The 18488-nt window shown below is 39.2% G+C and overlaps 2 protein-coding genes and 1 long non-coding RNA gene across 4 annotated transcripts in view; 2 read left to right on the plus strand and 1 right to left on the minus strand.

Annotated features, from left to right (window-relative positions):
• WDR35 (WD repeat domain 35) overlaps positions 1-5845 on the plus strand; it is a 56608-nt gene extending 50763 nt beyond the window's left edge. For both annotated transcript variants that reach the window (XM_061433237.1, XM_061433238.1), the window contains one exon: positions 304-5845. In XM_061433237.1, coding sequence (XP_061289221.1) covers positions 304-454 — 151 coding nt within the window. In that variant the 3' untranslated portion in view covers positions 455-5845. The remainder of the gene's footprint in view (positions 1-303) is intronic.
• On the minus strand, positions 1629-6947 carry LOC133257398 (uncharacterized). The gene is made up of 3 exons (XR_009739533.1): positions 6859-6947; positions 6433-6469; positions 1629-2055 (listed from the first exon to the last, which is right to left on the minus strand). It is a non-coding gene; the product is annotated as an uncharacterized LOC133257398 (long non-coding RNA).
• A 119-nt stretch (positions 6948-7066) lies between these two features.
• On the plus strand, positions 7067-13741 carry TTC32 (tetratricopeptide repeat domain 32). The gene is made up of 3 exons (XM_061433239.1): positions 7067-7302; positions 11872-12038; positions 13036-13741. The coding sequence occupies exons 1-3, from the start codon at positions 7067-7069 to the stop codon at positions 13161-13163; spliced, it is 531 nt and encodes a 176-aa protein (XP_061289223.1). The 3' UTR covers positions 13164-13741.
• Positions 13742-18488: the final 4747 nt, after the last annotated feature.

An 18488-nucleotide genomic window follows, 5' to 3' on the forward strand; every position in this document is an offset into this window, starting at 1 on the left:
AGCCCGTTCCAGTATTCTTTCTTGGAAAATCCCACAGAGGAACCTGGTGGACTACAGATCATGGGGTCACAAAGATTCTGACACCACTGAGCGACTAAACAACAAGCCACCTTAACATTGTACTCAAAGCCTATTTTCTTTAGTCTTAATAGTATATTAATGATTTCTCATTGCAAGAAAAGTTTTTATTTGAAATTTGCCTTGAAATGTTTTACATTGTTCAGGGTTTTTTTAGTATAATAAATAAGGTCTTAAGTGATTAGACATTTTAAAGTGTAATTCTTTCTCCTCTTATTTTTACAGAGGTGAAGGGAAACTGCCGACGTGTGTGGCCACAGGAAGCCCAATTACTGAATATCAATTCTGGATGTGCAGTGTGTGTAAGCATTGTGTCCTGGCTCAGGAAATAAATAACTACAACTTCTGTCCCTTATGCCATAGTGCAGTGGGATGAAGAACTGACAAACTGCATATACTGGGAGAGTTTATATAATAAGGTTGATTCCATATAGTTTATGTAAAAAGCAGCATCATTTCAGAGTTGTATTTTTATACAAATATGTATATATATATATATGACAGAAACTGGTTACGCCTCACTGTCTTCTGAACTTTGGGTCAGCTGTTGAGAAATCCATGATTGAGACAGAATGAGTAAAGAGAAGGTCATCTGCATGTGGTGGGGCAACTCTGTTAGGCCATTCTTTTGGATTTTCATAAACGATAAGATAAAAATTAAGCTGTGAGATGTGGAAACACCAGACTGGCTTTCTTCACGTATCAGGAAATACAGCATCTTACTGTCTCCACCATAGGAAGGGACTCCCACTCTTAATTCAAGTTTGAAATGAAGGGGAAAAAAATTGCTAAATGGCCAGGCTGGGATCAGTGCCCATCCCTAGAACAGTCCCAGGGTCCAAGAGGAAGGGCAGGGTGCACCACAGATGTCTACTCTAGTATCACTAATGGTATAGGCAGTGAGACATGGGTCTGGAAGAGCAGTAGTCTTATAAGGCTATGCTCTGGAAGTTGGAAGGACTGAAGCTGACCTCTGTTCAAGACAGAGATCAGGAACGGAAGAAAAAAAACAAAACCCAATAATATATACACATAGACATGTTATGTATATATATAATTTTGTGTAAAAATATAACTGAAATAATGATGCTGATTTTCATATATTTAGAAATTGACTATATTATCTGCCTATCTATTTTTGTGGCTGGTTATTATACTATGGAAATATTCCAAATAAAAAAATTTTCTCACAGTGTCAAGGTTACTAATTCATTAAACATTTTTGATGGAGAGGGATGGGGAAGCGTGAGAATGGAGCAGAGCTGAATTTAGGGAATTGACATAACCTGTAGTAGGAGATGGTGTGCGTGTGTGCTCAGTCACTCAGTTGTGCCTGACTCTTTGTGACCCCATGGACTGTAGCCCGCCAGGCTCCTCTGTCCATGGGATTCTCTAGGCAAGAATACTGGAAGTGGGTTGCCATGCCCTCTTCCAAGGGATCTTCCCAACCCAGGGATCGAACCCATGTCTCCTGCACTGGCAGGTGGATTCCTTATCACCAGCACCACCTGGCAAGCCCAGAGGGAGATTAAACAATTGTAACACTGAAATGAGCTCTATTTCTAGTCATGTTTAATTAAATAAGCATTGAAAGTGTTCTCTGTTTTACTTTCAGAAGTGATAAAGAGGCATTTAAAGACTTTTTGCTTTTGTTTTTACAATTTGAATTGTTTCTAATAGCTTTTTAAAAATTTATTTTTTATTTTCATAGCTGCACTGGGTCATCGTTGCTGCATCCAAGCTTTCTCTAGTTGCGGAAAGTGGGGGCTACTCTCTAGCTGTGGTATGCAGGCTTCTCACTGCAGCGGCTTCTTTCGTTGGCAGAGCGCAGGCACTGGGGCTTGTAGGCTTCAGTAGTTGCTGCATGTGGGCTCAGTAGTTGTGGCTCATGGCCTCCAGAATGCAGGCTCAGTACACAGGCTTAGTTGCTCCACAGCATGCGGGATCTTCCTGGACCAGGGATTGAACTGGTGTCCCCTGCATTTCAGGACAAAGTCTTAACCACTGGACCAGCAGGGAAACCCTAATAGCTTATTTTTTATATCTTTTCCTTTTTACCCACTTTCTTAGTTTCATCTAAGAGATGGCAATTGGCATGTACTCTTCATAATATTGTGCAGAACACTTGTCTCTATTTATAATGATGTAAATTTATAGAAAACATCCAGTTTGTAGTTATAGTTTTAGCTGAAACATTGTCACTAAGCTGGACCTTTTATCTAAACAAGTCTTGGGTTTGGGAAGTGATTCTCAATAAGTACCTGTTTTGATTTACTGTCATTAATTTTAAAAAGAAAAACTGTTATCAGTCATGCATAATTTCTTACCTGTTAAAGATAGCTAATAATGTTCTCTATTTCCCATGAACTTACATCTTTTTATTCTGTGGCTGCAAACCAGACTTTAGCACTATTTTATCAAGATTATTTGCTGAACTTTGACATTTAGTAGAGGCAATAAAGAGAAATATACAACATTGTTATAGCAGCTTCAGTACTGAAGTTAGTTAATCCAAATGTGTTATGTTTTTGGTCCTTTAGAGACAAGTTAGGCATGTAGCAGATAGAGAATAGTGAGCTATGAGAAGAGGTTTGGAGCTTAAATGAGTTCATGTAGATAGTGGGTTGCTGTCCCTAGTTAAAATGAGAAGACCAGGTCTTCTAAGTCTCTGTGTTCATGTGCCTTGTGGGAAGTTACCTTGATATAATGGTAGCCTCCAAATACAGTACCAGGCAAGCCATTCACGGAACACAAAGGATTACACACCAAAAATTGATGCTTAAGTCACATGGTTTACTGAATCAACTTAACGTACACAGTGAGGAACAAGGAGAAAGTGATGGGAGAGATTAACACTGTTAGTGAAGGATGCCAGTCAGGTACACGGATTCCAGTTCCCGACTCCTGAATTATGTACTGTTCTATGTCCTCCCTCTATCTCTTCCTCACCAGCTTCCCCCAGTGGTGTGGCCAGGAAGAGGACCGCAGTTGAGATTGGGGAACTCTGTCAAGTAGAATGTGCCTGAGGCCAGTGAGGCACACTTGCTCTGAGGAGGAGGCAGGTTTCCCTGGTCCCAGCTGTAGGTGCCACTGGGACTGCTGAGCAGTCATGGATTCAGTTGTGTTTCCTGGGTAGAGGACAAGTGTCATCGGTGGGTAACTGAATCGAGACCTCACACATACTGAGCATGTTCTAAGCCTCATGCATACCCAGTGAGCCATGAATACTTAGTGCCTTGGTTACCTTTTGGATCTTAGCGCCTCATCAATACCAAGTATGCTGTGCTGTGCTTAGTCACTCAGTCGTGTCTGACTCTTTGAAACCCCATGGGCTGTAACCCGCCAAACTCTTCTGTCCGTGGGGATTCTCCAGGCAAGAATACTGGAGTGGGTTGCCATGTCCTCCTCCCACCTCAGGGATCTTCCCAACTCAGGGATCGAACCCCTGTCTCCCGCATTGCAGGCAGATTCTTTGTCATCTGAGCCACCTGGGAAGCCCAATATTAGGTAGAGTCACACAAATATGCTGTATTTACTTTGTATAACATATCTTATAAGTTTCTAACTTATCTAACTTTAACATAGTGTGTTTCATCAATCTCATTTGTTTTCTTCTATGACAAAATATAGTATTCCCCCAAATCAGAAAATAACATCCTAGAAAGACAAATATCGTATGATATTGTTATATGTAGAATCTAGAAAAATGATACAAATGAACTTACTTATAAAACAGACTCACAGACTTAGAGAACAAACTTATGGTTATCCGGGGGAAGGGTGGGAGAGGTGAGAGATAGATTGGAAGTTTGAGATTGATACCTACACACTGCTATATTTAAAACAGATAACCAACAAGGACCTATGTATAGCACAGGAAACTCTGCTTAATATTCTGTAATATCTAAATGGGGAAAAGTGAAAGTGAAAGTCACTCAGTTGGGTCCAACTCTTTGTGACCCCATGGTCTATACAGTCCATGGAATTCTCCAGGCCAGAATCCTGGAGTGGGTAGCCTTTCCCTTCTCCAGGGGATCTTCCCAACCCAGGGATCAAACCCAGGTCTCCTGCATTGCAGGTGGATTCTTTACCAGCTGAGCCACAAGGGAAGCCCTAAATGGAGAAAAGAATTAAAAAAAAAAGAATAAATGTAATATGTATAACCGGATCACTTTGCTGTACACCTGAAACTAACACAACATTGTTAACAAACTATAATATAGAATAAAATTTTTTAAAAAAGCAAATCTTCCCTAGGTTAAAAAAAAAGAAAACAGCATCCTAACAAAGACATCAGCCCTAAAGGATACATCTCCTGTTAAAGGTAACTACATCTTCCCACAAGATTTTCTATTTTCAGGAATGAAACTATACTTCATCAATGAGAGAGAAATTTTCAGAGATGTAGGTTTAAGGATTCCTTCAGGACTGCATGTTCAGAGTTGTGATTTTTGGTCCTTGGTCCTACTGCCTGAATCTCTCTTTTTTCCCTTTCTCATCCCAGAAATCGGCTGAGAACTCTTAAGTTAGATTGTCGTTCTCCAGTCCTTCCTGTGACTTGTTGATTACATTCCCATTTGCTTCAATTCCAAATCAGCTATTGATCCTCAGACTTTTCCTAACGTTTCTTTTGGGAAGTTTCTTTTGGAGCCTTCTCATTTACCACTAATTCCTTGCTACCTAAGCCCTAAAATTTTTCTTCCAACTAGTTATTTCAGACAGATTCTGAGTTATTGTCACTACCTCTTGGTCTGTTTAACACAGAAACCAAAACCTTTAAAAACAACTTCTCCTACCTTGTACACGTAATTATCACATATGTAAATGTATGTGTTTTTATATATACTTACACACATACATTGGAGAAGGCAATGGCACCCCACTCCAGTACTCTTGCCTGGAAAATCCCATGGACGGAAGAGCCTAGTGGCTGTAGTCCATGGGGTCGCTAAGAGTCGGACACGACTGAGCAACTTCACTTTCACTTTTCACTTTCATGCACTGGAGAAGGAAATGGCAACCCACTCCAGTGTTCTTGCCTGGAGAATCCCAGGGACGGCGGGGCCTGGTGGGCTGCCATCTATGGGGTCACATAGAGTTGGACACGACTGAAGCGACTTAGCAGCAGCAGCACACACATACATATACCCACATGCTTCATATTCATATATATATACTGACATATCTGTTTTAAGAGCTTATGACTACTTGGGATTTATATCTGTGAATGTTTTAGTGATCTGTCATAATGTTTTGGGGACAGATAGATCTTTGTCCTGCTTGAAATGGTGCTAGAAAAAGACTCCCAGTACAAATTGACTCAATTGGTTTTAAATATTTAACATGAAGGAAATTTCCAGATAACTCTCTTCTGATGAAAGGGGCAAAGAGAAGCAAAATTGTCATATATAACAAATATGTGGAGGGAATTTGTATAGACAGAATGAGGCATTATGATGAATGTTCTCTTTCTGTAATAAACACGAACTGACTCCCTTTAAGTAATGCTTCTTTTTATCACAAAATTTGGCCTGAACATTACGTTAAGTTTCAAAGTAGCAAGGTAGGACCTGACTGACAAAGCTATACAAATAAGTAACATAGCATTATTGTCCTGCTATCATGCACAAATGCTAATTATATATATACATATGTTTCTGCTAACATATAATTTGCAATTACCTTTTTGTATTCTAAAAGCTGAGATCTTAGATTTTATGTGGCATTCAGTGAAAAATATAAAAATAAATGCTGAGGTAAAATTGTACTTATCCTGTTTTATCTGTAATTTATGATAACATGATAATTTGTCTTCTTTTGATTTAAGTATTTTGGTGGGGGTTGGGATGATGGGCATTGGGCTCCAGAGTGGATACAGAGAGAAAGAGACGGGAGGTACAATAAAAGGTACAGAGTATCACCTTTGCTACCCAGAGGAAAACAACTTAGGCAAATGTCTGGTGACTGGAGGTTGCAGCGAATAACTCCTTAAGAGGTCATCTAGAGTCCACATTTAGAAATGGGGGGAAAATTGTTACCAGACTTTTAATGAAAAATCAAGAGTTCCTAATTTGATGTTATAGCTCCAAAGTATTACTACTGTGCTTCTAAAATGAAAATAGCAATATTATGTTGCCCCCTACTGTTTATTCTTACCATTTTCTCAGTTCATTAAAAAAAAAAAAGAGCACTTAATAGTTTTTGAGTATTAGTTTTACATGTTCATGGTAGAAAACTTCAAAAGTACATAAAGAGTATACATGAGAAAGTAAAAATAGTCTTAACTTTTTTTTAAAAAAGGCATTAATTTACATTTTAATTGAATTTAGAAGAAAAAACGGGGGTGAAACTTACGTAAATTTTCATCATAATCTCGTTTTTAAGATTTTTTCTAAAAGAAAAAGACATTAAAACAGTTACTACTTTATCTACTCATTTATTTGGTTATTCTACTCACAATTTAGTTAGTAAAATTTAGAAGAAAACGGAGGTATCTCTACACACCCACTATAATAGCTAGGATCGAAACTAACAAATGTTGGTGATGATACGGAGTAACTTAAAGGCCAATGCATAGCTGATGGAAATGCAAAGTAGTACACCCACTCTGGAAAAACTGAAGTTTAGAAATTCTCTGTATATTCTGGAAATATACATGTACAGTGTGTGTATGTATCCCCCCCCCCCACCCCCATCCCCATCCCCACCCCCATTCGCTGTAACGAAGGGCAAGCTCCTTGCACCACCTGACCACAGCCTTAGAAACCAGTTTGGGACTACCAAGCTACTGCTTTTCTGGAGATCAGGCAAGCGGGACCAGCAGCTATAGCAGAAGCGCACTTGCCAAGGCTGCGTCTGCTTAAGCTTTCCTGAAATACCGGAGCGTTCCGCCAGGAGCGTCACCGATCTCGCGAGACGACGGGTCCTCGGAAGACACAAAATTCTTCGGCTGCTCTGGCCAAGGATTTTTGCCGAGTTAAATTCCAAGATGCGGAAGTGCTGTGGCTTGTCGTCTCTAATCGCTCAGAAATCAACCCCCAGTTCCACAAGGAAAGCTAGGCCCCCAACCGCCATGGACGGGCAGCAAGGCCAGGAAAGTCCCGCAGCCCTAGCACTAGCCCAGGCTCATTTCAAGAAAGGTGAATACGCGGAGGCCGAGGCGCTGTACTCCGCTTACATTCGCCAGTGCGCCTGTGCAGCTTCGGAGGGAGCAGCACGCGGGAGGTAAGTATCGCGAGAAGTGGGGACAGCGGGGTCTCCGGAAGGTGGACGGCAAGGGCCCGGCTTTACTCGGCCTCTGGCACTCACCCGTCCAGCGGCCGGACGTTTGTTCTTTACAGAAAGGCGGTGAGGGAGCGTGCCTGGAGCGCAGGCCTCCGCACTTTGCTCCGGGACTCCGAGAACGGTGTCCCGACTCTATGTTACCTGACCCGGAGTCTTAGAGCGGATAGGGCTTTTCCCACCTGTCACTTTAACAAGACCTGGTGAGGGCGAGTTGCCGCGCGGGTGCCACGTGAGCGCACAGCGTCGCGACTCAAACCGCGCGACATCACAGCAGGTGCTCTGGGTTTTCACGTGTGAAAAGAAATTTAAATATGTGGAAATAGTATAATGAACCTCCAGGTGACCATCCCTGGGCTTAAGCATTGTCACTTCACCCAGGGGATCAGGTTATTCACCCAGGGATGTCTCAGAATACATTTCTAGCCGTTAAAGGATTTAAAAAGACGCAACCACAGTATCATTATTCTTAACGTCATTAATCCAGTGTCATTATTTGGAATTTTCCTGTTTGATCAATAAAAGTTGTTTGGCTGGTTGGTGTTTTCGCGGTTGGTTCAAGTCAGGATGCACGTCAAGTTTCTAAGCCTTTAAGGCTCCCCTTCATTTTCTCCCCTTGCAGTTTATTTGGTGAGAAGGATATCCTCACCAAAGGATATCCAGTCCTATGTCCTGAGACTTTCCCATATTTTGGATCTAATGGATTTACCCCCCACCCCATGTCATTTAATATAGTCCTCTGTCTTATGCATCGCTTGTGAGTTGGTAGTTAAATCTTGAGGTTTGATCGAATTCAGATCCAAAATTATGGTGAGAATATTGTTATAGGTGGTGTGTACTTCTGTCAGAGAGCATGTAATATCTTTCTTTTTGTGATATTAGCAACCTTGATCCTGACCAGGGTTCCTGGCCTTCCCTAAACAAGAGAAATTGATTAGAAGCCAGACATGGAATTCAGGCAAGCTTTATTGAGGTCTCTGCTGCAGCAGAGCAGAGCAAAAAAACTAAGTTTCCCGTGCTTGCTTGGAGCAAGGGGTGAAGTTGGGATTGTGTCCAGGGGTCTTGAAGGCTGGTGGGGTGGCTTAGGTGGTTTGCCCACCTCTTTGGACCAAGGTTTTGAATGTAGGGGACATGTGAAGTACCCTGTTTCTGCTCCTGGCACCCTGTCTTTGCTTCCAGCACTTCAGAAGTGGCAGTTGGGATTTTATTTGGTTTGTATCTTCTTATCCATAACTGGCTCCAGCTGCAAATGCACTCAATTATTTTCAGTTCCTTATAGTTTTTGTATTTTGATGCTGGAGAAGACATTTGTCCAGGTGCAAACACTGCAGCAAATGGTCCTAAGTCCCAGCTCTCAGCCTGTCTCAACCTCACCTGCTCGGGCAAAGCATCTTATATTTACGCCTGAATGCGAAGCGTTTGTTGTACTCCAAGATTTGCCTTTGTTGTTCTTGTTAATGGTTGTTAGTGGTCCAGGATGAGAAAAGAAAGAACAGAAAGGGGATAATGAGCAGTGTTTTTCTTGACAGTTTGAGTTGTCTGCTCTGTCACCCTCCTCCTTTCAGGGATTTGATTTTTTTTTTTGACCAGATGCCAGCTTGTGTTTTGTGTATGAGGCTCAAGAATCTTCTCCTGTTTGTTAAACTCACATGGAATTAAATCAGAAAAATTAAGTGGCTTTCTCATTTCAATAATACACCAGAATAATAGTTAATAGTTTTGAACAAGCAGTAATATGATACCACACCTTCCCCCCAAAATTATTAAACAGAAAATTTAGTTTTCTATTCTTGTTTCAAGCTGGAAGAATAGACTTATCTAGTAGGTTAAAACACTTTTTTATTTTTAAATTTTCATTGTAGTTGCTGCTATATAATGTGTTAGCTGGACTGTGCTAAGTTGCTTTAGTCATGTCTGACACTTTGCAACCCTGTGGACCAGAGGCCGCCAGGTCCTCTGTCCATTGGATTCTCCAGGCAAGAATACTGGAGTGGGTTGCCAGTTCCTTCTCCAGTATAATATGATACAGGTGTACAGTATAGTGATTTACAATTTTTTAAGGTTATACTTCATTTATAGCTATTATAAAATATGGTCTATATTCCTGTGTTGTACAGTATACATTTGTAGCATATTTTATACCCAGTGTTTTGTACCTCTTAGTCCCCTCTCCTTGTTTTGCCCTTCCCCCTTCTGTCTGTCCACCGGTAACCACTAGTTTGTTCTCTATGAGTCTGCTTCTTTTTTAGGCTGCAGTCCATGGGGTTGCTAGGGGTTGGACACGACTGAGCGACTTCACTTTCACTTTTTACTTTCATGCATTGGAGAAGGAAATGGCAACCCACTCCAGTGTTCTTGCCTGGAGAATCCCAGGGACAGGGGAGCCTGGTGGCTGCCGTCTACGGGGTCACACAGAGTCAGACATGACTGAAGCGACTTAGCAGCAGCAGCAGTAAGTTTCGAAAAGGATTTATCAGCAATAAGCATATTGATGCCATCTAGTATTGTTACAGCTTCTCCCTGGTGCATCTCAGCCTGAGAGCACAGATTTATTGTGTGGCAAATTTAATTTATGCCCCTTACCAGCATAAGAAAGAAAATCTGCAATGGTTTAGTAGAAGATTGCTCAGCATGCCTGCATGAACCTTCACATTTTCTTATAGTTTTTAAATTCTTCTAGGAGCTCCTGGTTAAACAGAATTCTATCATTTTCAACTTTCTTCTTTAAATATATCTTTTAGAGTTCGTTTATTTTTAAATAATGAGTCACTGAATCATTTTGAAACAGTATTCGCAATCTTTGCATGCCTGCCACTCTGAATGGTTTATAACATTTTCTTTTAATATCCAAAAGTGCGACCTTAGCCATCAACTTTATTTCCAAATATTTTTTCTTTGCTAAAGTTAGCAAGTGCAAAAAAAAAAAAAACAAAAACTACATTTGGATTAGGTAACTTGGTTATATTCCATTAAAATAAACACTATCATTACAAAAATCTCAATGTTAAAAAAATTTGGCTTTAACTGTTAGCCCATGTCTTTCAAATATGAAACAATTTTCATATGGAGAATAGGCTTTTAGAATTTGTTATAATGAGGTCTAATTCTAAATTAAATATCTGATGATCCTCTGATAATAAGACATCTATCACAAAGTTTTGAAGCTTAGAAATTTAATGATTAAAACCTTACTGAGTCCTGAGGCTGCATTTTACTTAAAACTCTTTACTGGGCAGCAGTTCAGCTAGTGTCATAACAGAGATTGGTGATTGGAGTGTCCCCCTTGTTCTCTAGGATTTTACGGTGGTGCTTGTGGCGTCCTGAAGTGTCTGTGTACCCAGTCTCTCAGTCCTAGTTCACAGAAACAGGCGTTTTCTAAATTGCAGTGGTTCCTCTCTACTGGTAGGAAACTTCAACTTGAAGGAGACCCCCTAGGGTATGAGTACCCCTCCTGGCAGCAGTAGTTACAGTGCCTGAGATCTCAAGGATTAGGATGTTTAAAGAAGTAACTTTTTGTAACACTAACTGCAGTCACAAATATTTTCTGAGAACTAGATTTTGCTCTGTGGAGCTTAAATGAAGACTGACAGATGAGTTTAGCCTGCGTCTTCCCTGTTTGGTTCAAACTTGAGAGTCCCCTTTGCAAAAAAGGAAGGAAAACAGAATCTTTCTGCAGAGCCCATTGAAGTTCTCTGTGTAGATGGTTTGCCCTTTTACAAGTAGTATGTGGGGCTGTGTCGGGATGTGTCCTGTTGAGCTGGTGGTTGGTCAGAGCTGCCTGGATGTCTAACCCCTCACAGGAAAGGCTGCTTGCTCACAGCTCCTTGGGCAGCCTCCGGAACCCTCAGATGCAGAGGCAGTTCTGCACACTGGAGTCCCAGTGTGGACCTGAGCTGTGATGTCTTTCTAGCAGGAAGCCGGTTTGGCCTCCGGAGAATGTTGGCTGAGGCTGGAGGGAGGGCAGGTCATCCTCAGACAGCATACCTGGGGATCAGTGTCTTGGATTTTCACTCAGGGCTGACTTTTCTTTCTTTACTGGTGGAAAATGATTTCAAATCTCACTGTTTGAAGATCCTTAAAAAACTTGAGGATAAAACTGATGATTCATTTTATGACATGGCCATAGTGAACTTGGACTTTGGGCTGGCTTTCTCCCCTTGCTCATTTCAATTCTGAATTGTCTTCTTTGCCCCACTGGCATGTGCTTTAAACAATCATTTTAATATTACATTCAGCAAAACACGGTGACAATGAACAGGGGCTTTGACCACACAGTAAAATGAACGCACTTTTTAGATTGACATTGTAGTGCTAAACAACCCTGCAAAAGTAGACAGCAGATTAAACAGAAACTGACGCCATGGCTTTATTTCCTTACCCTGTTTCTTCCGCTTGGTTTTGCAGTGTCGACACTGCATGTTACAGGCTATGAAGTTTGACAATACCCAAAAGAGAGTGAAAGTGGAAACGAGGGGTAACACTGTGTTTTTAATGTGAACTTTTTGTTTAAAGCAAATGCAGCCCTGAGGATTTGGCTACTGCATTTAACAACAGGGGGCAAATCAAGTACTTCAGGGTTGATTTTTACGAAGCCATGGACGACTACACATCTGCTATAGAAGTCCAACCCAGTTTTGAAGTTCCATATTACAACAGAGGCTTGATATTGTATAGGCTGGGTAAGAAGTTCTTTCTTCCCCCTTTTGTCTTTGACAGTATTTTGTGAATTCAGATCTGTCAAATGTTGTAAAATGGATGGAGTAATCATCCAGGGTGAAACTTAGGTGAAATTTAGTTTTAGAGCCAGGAACAAAGGAAGTGTACCTGAATTTATTTTAGGCTTTCAGTGGGTATTAGAGACCGCAGCAGGGCACTGGGGTGGGAATTGCAGCCGGGCACGGGAGTGAGAGCCATCCCATTACTTTGTCCCTGTGCGTCCCCAGCTGTGAAATGAGGGTAATGCTCCTGATCCACTGTGCAGCTTTTCTGAGTTACAACCTTTGAAGGCACTCATGCTGTGTTTGTGCTTAGTTGCTCAGTCGTGTCCCGACTCTTTGTGTCCGATTCTTTGGGACCCCATGGTCTGCAGCCCGCCAGGCTCCTCTGTCCATGGGATTCTCCAGGCAAGAATACCGGAATGGGTTGCCATGCCCTTCTCCAGGGGATCTTCCCAACCCAGGGATCAAACCGGTGTCTCCTGCATTGCAGGTGGATTCTTTACCAGCTGAGCCACCAGGGAACACCACTTGAGACGATATATAGGAAAGGGATTTTAGATTTTGGGACTACGGGGACTATGAGGATTGTTTCTCATTTAAAGGGTTAAAAATAATATTCATTTCCTGTTTCTTAATTTTACTGTTATTACATTAAATAGGGAATATTTTATTGAAAGTTTGTGTCGATTTAAGGTATTTACCGGTTAAATCCCCGTAGGTAGCCCATAACTAATTTTAAGTATATTGTTCTATAAGGGTGTGCAAAGTTACTGTGGTACACACATCCGTATATCATTATCAAGAGGAAAAAATTCCTTTAGTAAGAGTGGTTGAAAGCTTGTAAATATAAAAGCAGGAGTATGTGTATCCAAACTTTCCTATGAATAATATATAGAAATACTCAGCTTTTTTTCCTCTTTTTTCATCCCCACCCACCCCACTGTGGGTTCTTATACAGGATACTTTGATGATGCTTTGGAAGATTTCAAGAAAGCATTAGACTTAAATCCTGGATTTCAAGATGCTGTTTTGAGCTTAAAACAGACTATTCTAGACAAAGAAGAAAAGCAAAGAAGAAATTATTGAAAATTTTAACTCATGATCCTAATGGCTGGCATCTCCTTGTCTCTAATTGAAAGCTGATGTTAAACTGTTTTGATTTATATTTAAGATAAAGAGATTCATGCATCAGCACTGAAAGTTAAATGCTATACTTGAGGTAATTGACTTTAGGTTGAGTAACTATGTTGAGTAGGTATGCTTTTTATAAAGTGTAAATAATTAATAATAATGTATAATTGTATCTTATTACAGTACAATGTTTAAAGAAATGTGTAGTATTTTCTTCAGGAAAACTGTTTTGCTGTTTTTTATTCCCAACTTTTTATTTAAAAATTTTTACCTCATCAGAAAATTGGAAGTATGGTACAATAAACACTTTTAAACTTTTAACTGAGATTCACCAGTTGTTAGCATTGTATCACATTTGCTTATTCTCTGTATTTAAATATATAACTTTTGTGCTGAACTGTTTGAAAATAAGTTGCAGATATCACCATACTTTACCCTTAAATATTTCGACGTGCACTAAGAATAGAGACAGCCTTCCTTATAGCCACAACACCATTATAATACCTAATAAAACTAATAATTCTATAATACCATCCATGCCCAGCCCATATTTGAATTCCCCAATTGTTTCCAAAATGTCTTGTGTAGATTTTTGTTTCTGGGATCTGGAGTCAGTCAAGTTAACACTGCGTTCTGTTGTTAAGTCTCTGTGTTTTTTAATCTACAATAGTTGCCTCCTCATTTTCTCCCGGTGGCATTTACTTTGAGAGTAAAGCTCTCTTATTTTATAAAGCTAGGCTAGCGACACATAATATTGGGCTTAACAATAAACATCTTTCATGAGAGCCATTTGAAAGAATTCAACTTAAATTTTTTTTTTCTCTAGTAATCATTGATAAGGTAGTTAAGCTTTAAATATCAAGCATAGTTTTCTGTCTCTGGATAATGACAGTAATGTTCACCATCATCAACATTTACTGAATACTCAATATAAGCCAAGCACTGTTCAAACTCTGAATAATAAATTCTGAGTGGAATGGGGGTGGTTAGAGAGGTGAAAAACTGACGAAAAGCACTTAGAAAATAGAGGGCTTTTTGAAAATCTGTTCTATTTGGGTGCTGCCAGGGAACAATTAGGCTGTGATGAAGCTTTCCTGAACTGGGAAAAATTTGAAGGGAAAACAAGCCAGAGTCAGCCATGTCTCACCTACATTTGTGTGTGTGTGTGTGTCTTATTGTTGAAGTTTTGGCTTTCAAAAATTCAGATCCTGCATCTGTGAATCTCCCAAACTAGTTTATTATGGCTATGGAAAAATGGTTCTGGGGTGCAAATGGCCCTAATTAAGAGAAAAGAGTATGTTTGCCCAGTGTCCCCAGAGGAGGGTCAGAACTACGAAGTCATAACTACTATGACTTTCTCAGATGCCATCACCATTGTCAGCCTTCCAAGGGTTTTATTTTTTGTGGGTTTTTTTTTTTTTTTTTAGTTTAAGTGATCTCATAAAGCAGAGGACGTAATTGCCTCGTTTGTTGTTCATAAATACTATCTGGCCAAATACATAAAGAACCTGGGCTGCAGGTGAATGACTATTAAACGGAAATGAAATTAGAATGGAAACAAAAAGTCCCTTTCTGGGATGATTCACATTTTCCAATATGACTTATCTTTCTATTTGTTGGAAATGTCTTTTAAAGAATTTATAAAATTGCATTAAAATATAGAAAAATTCCTCTTAAGAAAACTTGTTTTATAAACATATTTTAAAACTTATTTTAAAAAAAGCAAAGTCCATAGAACTTGGGAGAGTTTAAAGCCAGTCTACCCAGAAAATCAAGTATTAGAAAAATGCTTCAGTAACTTTATTTTCTCTTGGCTTATATTCTCTTTTCTTTTCTCTTGAATGGGATTAGATATAATATAAACAAAAAAAAAACTTAAAAATTTGATTTGGTTTGTAGGGTTTTATTATTTGACATTTCTTCATCATTTATCAGAAAAAAAAGTCACTGAAGTTCAGAATCAGCACTTGCTTATTTGGAACCCAAGCACTTATTTTCCTCAGGTTACTGGAAATAACTGATTTCCAGTTATTTTCTTTAAATTTTCTTCATTTATTTATTTCCTTGTTTATTTTCTATAAAACTTTAGACCTCACACATTCAGATTCTAAATTTCTGATTGAGTGAATAATACCTTTGTTATGTGCCTTTTAAAAAAGATTCTGTTTTATGTTTGCTATTATTTATATTTCCTACATTTCAGTATCGGTTGAGCTCTTTTTTTTTTTTTTTTCTTTTAACCAGAAAGTACCCAAACTATGCTGTTTTCCAGTTTTTCTCTTTGAAAACAAGGCAGAAAATTGTAGATTGTTATAGTTTGTTCTTTACAAAGTAAGGTAAGAGAGAATAAGTGGATATATATTTCTCTTGAGCTTAGAAAATTACTTTTAACTCTTCAAAGCCTGGAGCTATGGGACTTCCCTGGTGGTCCAAAGGTTTAGACTCTGTCCTCCCAATGCAGGGGCCCCAGGTTTGATCCCTGGTCAGGGACCTAGACCCCATATGCTGCAACTAAGAAGGTCCTGCATGTCGCAACTAAGACCCAATTAAATAGATAAATATTAAAAAAAATAACATGGAGCTGTTTGTTTCTTTCCTGAAATCTGGAACTGAATGAAGCATGTGAATTTCCTTTATGCTGGCAAACCATAGCCTACCTGCTGGATGAGCAAGCAAAATTTCCAAGTCAGCTTTTAGTCATTTTCTGTTTGCCCATTTCCAGATTTTTCCTGTTTTTTCCTCTTTCACTGGCCTCTCCCTGCCCCACCCACCACACTATACATAGTCTTAGTCTTCTGCCATTTTGCAGACGTTAGCCTGTTTCAGAGGACATACTGTATTTCAACCCTGTCATGCAGCGTAAATCAATCCAGCATTTACACTGACAATCAGTATTTCTAGCTCTGCCAAATCTAATCCCTCTTAAACATTTAACTCTATGTTTCAAGTAATTAAACCCACATCCTGTTTAACAACTTTAATTTGTCCTTAAAAATACTTCTTTTAAATGAAAAGCCATGAAATGAAAAAAAAAATTATGTTAATTTTAGTTGGAAAAATTATGAATTCCATTTTAGCCCAGATACCTAAATGCTTTTTGCAGATAGAAAAATATATCCATTGAGTGGTAAAGACAAGTTTATATAAGTTTCAATTTGAAATTACATAACTACATTTACAACAGTTACATAAACTATGTTTCCTTTACTCATTTCCGCCCCCTCTGCCCCTGTGTCATTAAAAAAAATCATTTTATTGAGATGCAAAGTGTACACTTCAGTGGTTTTTAAGTATGTTTGGAGTTTCTGCATTGTTCTTACATTTTTTCAAGCTTTTTGGGTCTTATGGTGTTCTGGCAGGCAAACTGCATTTCATGAAGTTATAACACAGAAAAACACTTTTGGGCAAATTAAAGGCGAAGCATTGAGAGTGTTTCAAAACACCTAACAGGACACACACAAAACAGATGGAAGAGTCTTAAAAACTGCTGTCTCTTCTGATTCCATCCAAATAAGTAGCATGATTCCAATTTGGCTCATGTGATGTCCTCCGACTAGAAACTTGTGTGGAGTAACCAGGAGGTATGTCTCTGCCTGAAGCTGTGATGTTGAACTTTCACTTCTTATGGCATATTTATTTAATGTGTTTTGGTGAACAAGTTGTTATTTTAAAAAACAAATTACTGACAAACATATGGTGTAACTTTCCAAGAGCCAAGTGAAGAGGTAATGAAACGGTACGTGAGCTAAGTGTGTAATTTTAAAAGCTTCCTGATAAATGCTCATTGTCGTGTTTTCTATATTTCTCAAAAGTATGACATTAAATTATGGGAAAGGGATTCCAGTTTAGAATGGCGTTTGAGGAGAGACAGAGAAGACCTAGAGAGATTGAGACTTGTTGAATTTCACATTTAATGTTAAGGGGACTTCAAAAAAAAAAACCAAACAAACCACTACATCATTTCATCCTTTATGAAAAGAAAGAAGGATGAGAAATACAACCTTTTTTTGAAAAACAAAGTAATTGGTAGGATACAAAAAATACCTAATTGTTATTAAAGTAACAAGAAGATGAAAGGACATGTCCACATTGCAAAAGACACGATGAAAATGAAGAAGCCTACAGGAAAGCCGCAAAAGCAGAAATTATGACCTGTGAATGTGCGTTTAACAGGGTGAAAAGAGCACTACAGCATAATGCCAGCTCTGTGTCTGTCAGCACGAACACGCACACGTCGGCGAGGTGACAAACGTCTCATTTTTCGCAGGAGGAAATTGAGGCTAAGAAATTCAGTAACTTGCCCAAAGTTATGTCCCAAACACATATGAAATTCAAAACTGCTGTTAATATCAATTAGTTTTTTGTTGCTGGTTTCAACGCGAAACAGATATGTGGATTTGCTGTTTTTTTTTTTTTTGGTCCCGATACAAAATTGAAATTACTCATAAAATGTTTTAGTATCCATCAAGGTGGGTATCAAGGCAGTATTAAAATATACTTAGGTTTTATATAGCATTATTATGATTCTAGAATTGCTTGTTGGTAATTTTCCTGCCTGATTGAAAACAGACACACAAGATGGTGAAAAGCAGATTAATATTAAAAGCAAACTCCATTTGGAAAATTGAAAGCCATAGCTGCCAATATGTAAATTTGTATCTTATGTTAAGAAAAAGTATCCAACATTTGTAAAGAAAGCAAAAGGAGGATTGCATAGCTTTTCAATATCATACTGAGCACAGTCTAGCAAACCCACCCACAGAGTATCTAAATTCTCCAGGGTTGCGTCTGTCTTTTATTTCCTATTTACTCTTAAAATTTTTTTTTGTTTATTTACTTTTACTTTTGGCTGCACTGGGTCTTCGTTGCTGGGCACAAGCTTTCTCTAGTGGGGGCTACTCTTTGTTGCCATGAGCGGGCTTCTGATTGCAGTGTCTCTTTTTTTGTAGAGCACGGTCCCTAGCGTACACAGGCTCAGGAGTTGTAGCTCGCAGGCTTACTTGCTCCATGGCATGTGGAATCTTCCTGGACCAGGGATTGAATCCATGTCCCCTGCATTGGCAGACAGATTCTCAGCCACTGAACCACCAGGGAAGTCCTCCTGTTTATTCTTGATTAGGACCCAGACCCTGTCAGGTTACACGTAACTTGAAGATTTTTCTTTTTTCTCCCAGAGAAGATGTAAATGATTTCAGTCTGGTAGACATGATAACTCTCAAAGTTATGGTTTTCTGGCCCGAAGGACATTACCTAGGTTTGATTTTAACCCAGTAACTTTAT

This window comes from Bos javanicus, chromosome 11, assembly GCF_032452875.1.
Source record: "Bos javanicus breed banteng chromosome 11, ARS-OSU_banteng_1.0, whole genome shotgun sequence".
NCBI lineage: Eukaryota > Metazoa > Chordata > Mammalia > Artiodactyla > Bovidae > Bos > Bos javanicus.

Bases quoted from the DNA above. Each gene is read 5' to 3' on its own strand.
- TTC32 (XM_061433239.1), top strand. From the start codon at position 7,067: ATGCGGAAGTGCTGTGGCTTGTCGTCTCTAATCGCTCAGAAATCAACC. The intron at 7,303-11,871 runs GTAAGTATCGCG...TTTTGTTTAAAG, and splicing joins GAGGGAGCAGCACGCGGGAG to CAAATGCAGCCCTGAGGATT. The intron at 12,039-13,035 runs GTAAGAAGTTCT...GTTCTTATACAG, and splicing joins CTTGATATTGTATAGGCTGG to GATACTTTGATGATGCTTTG.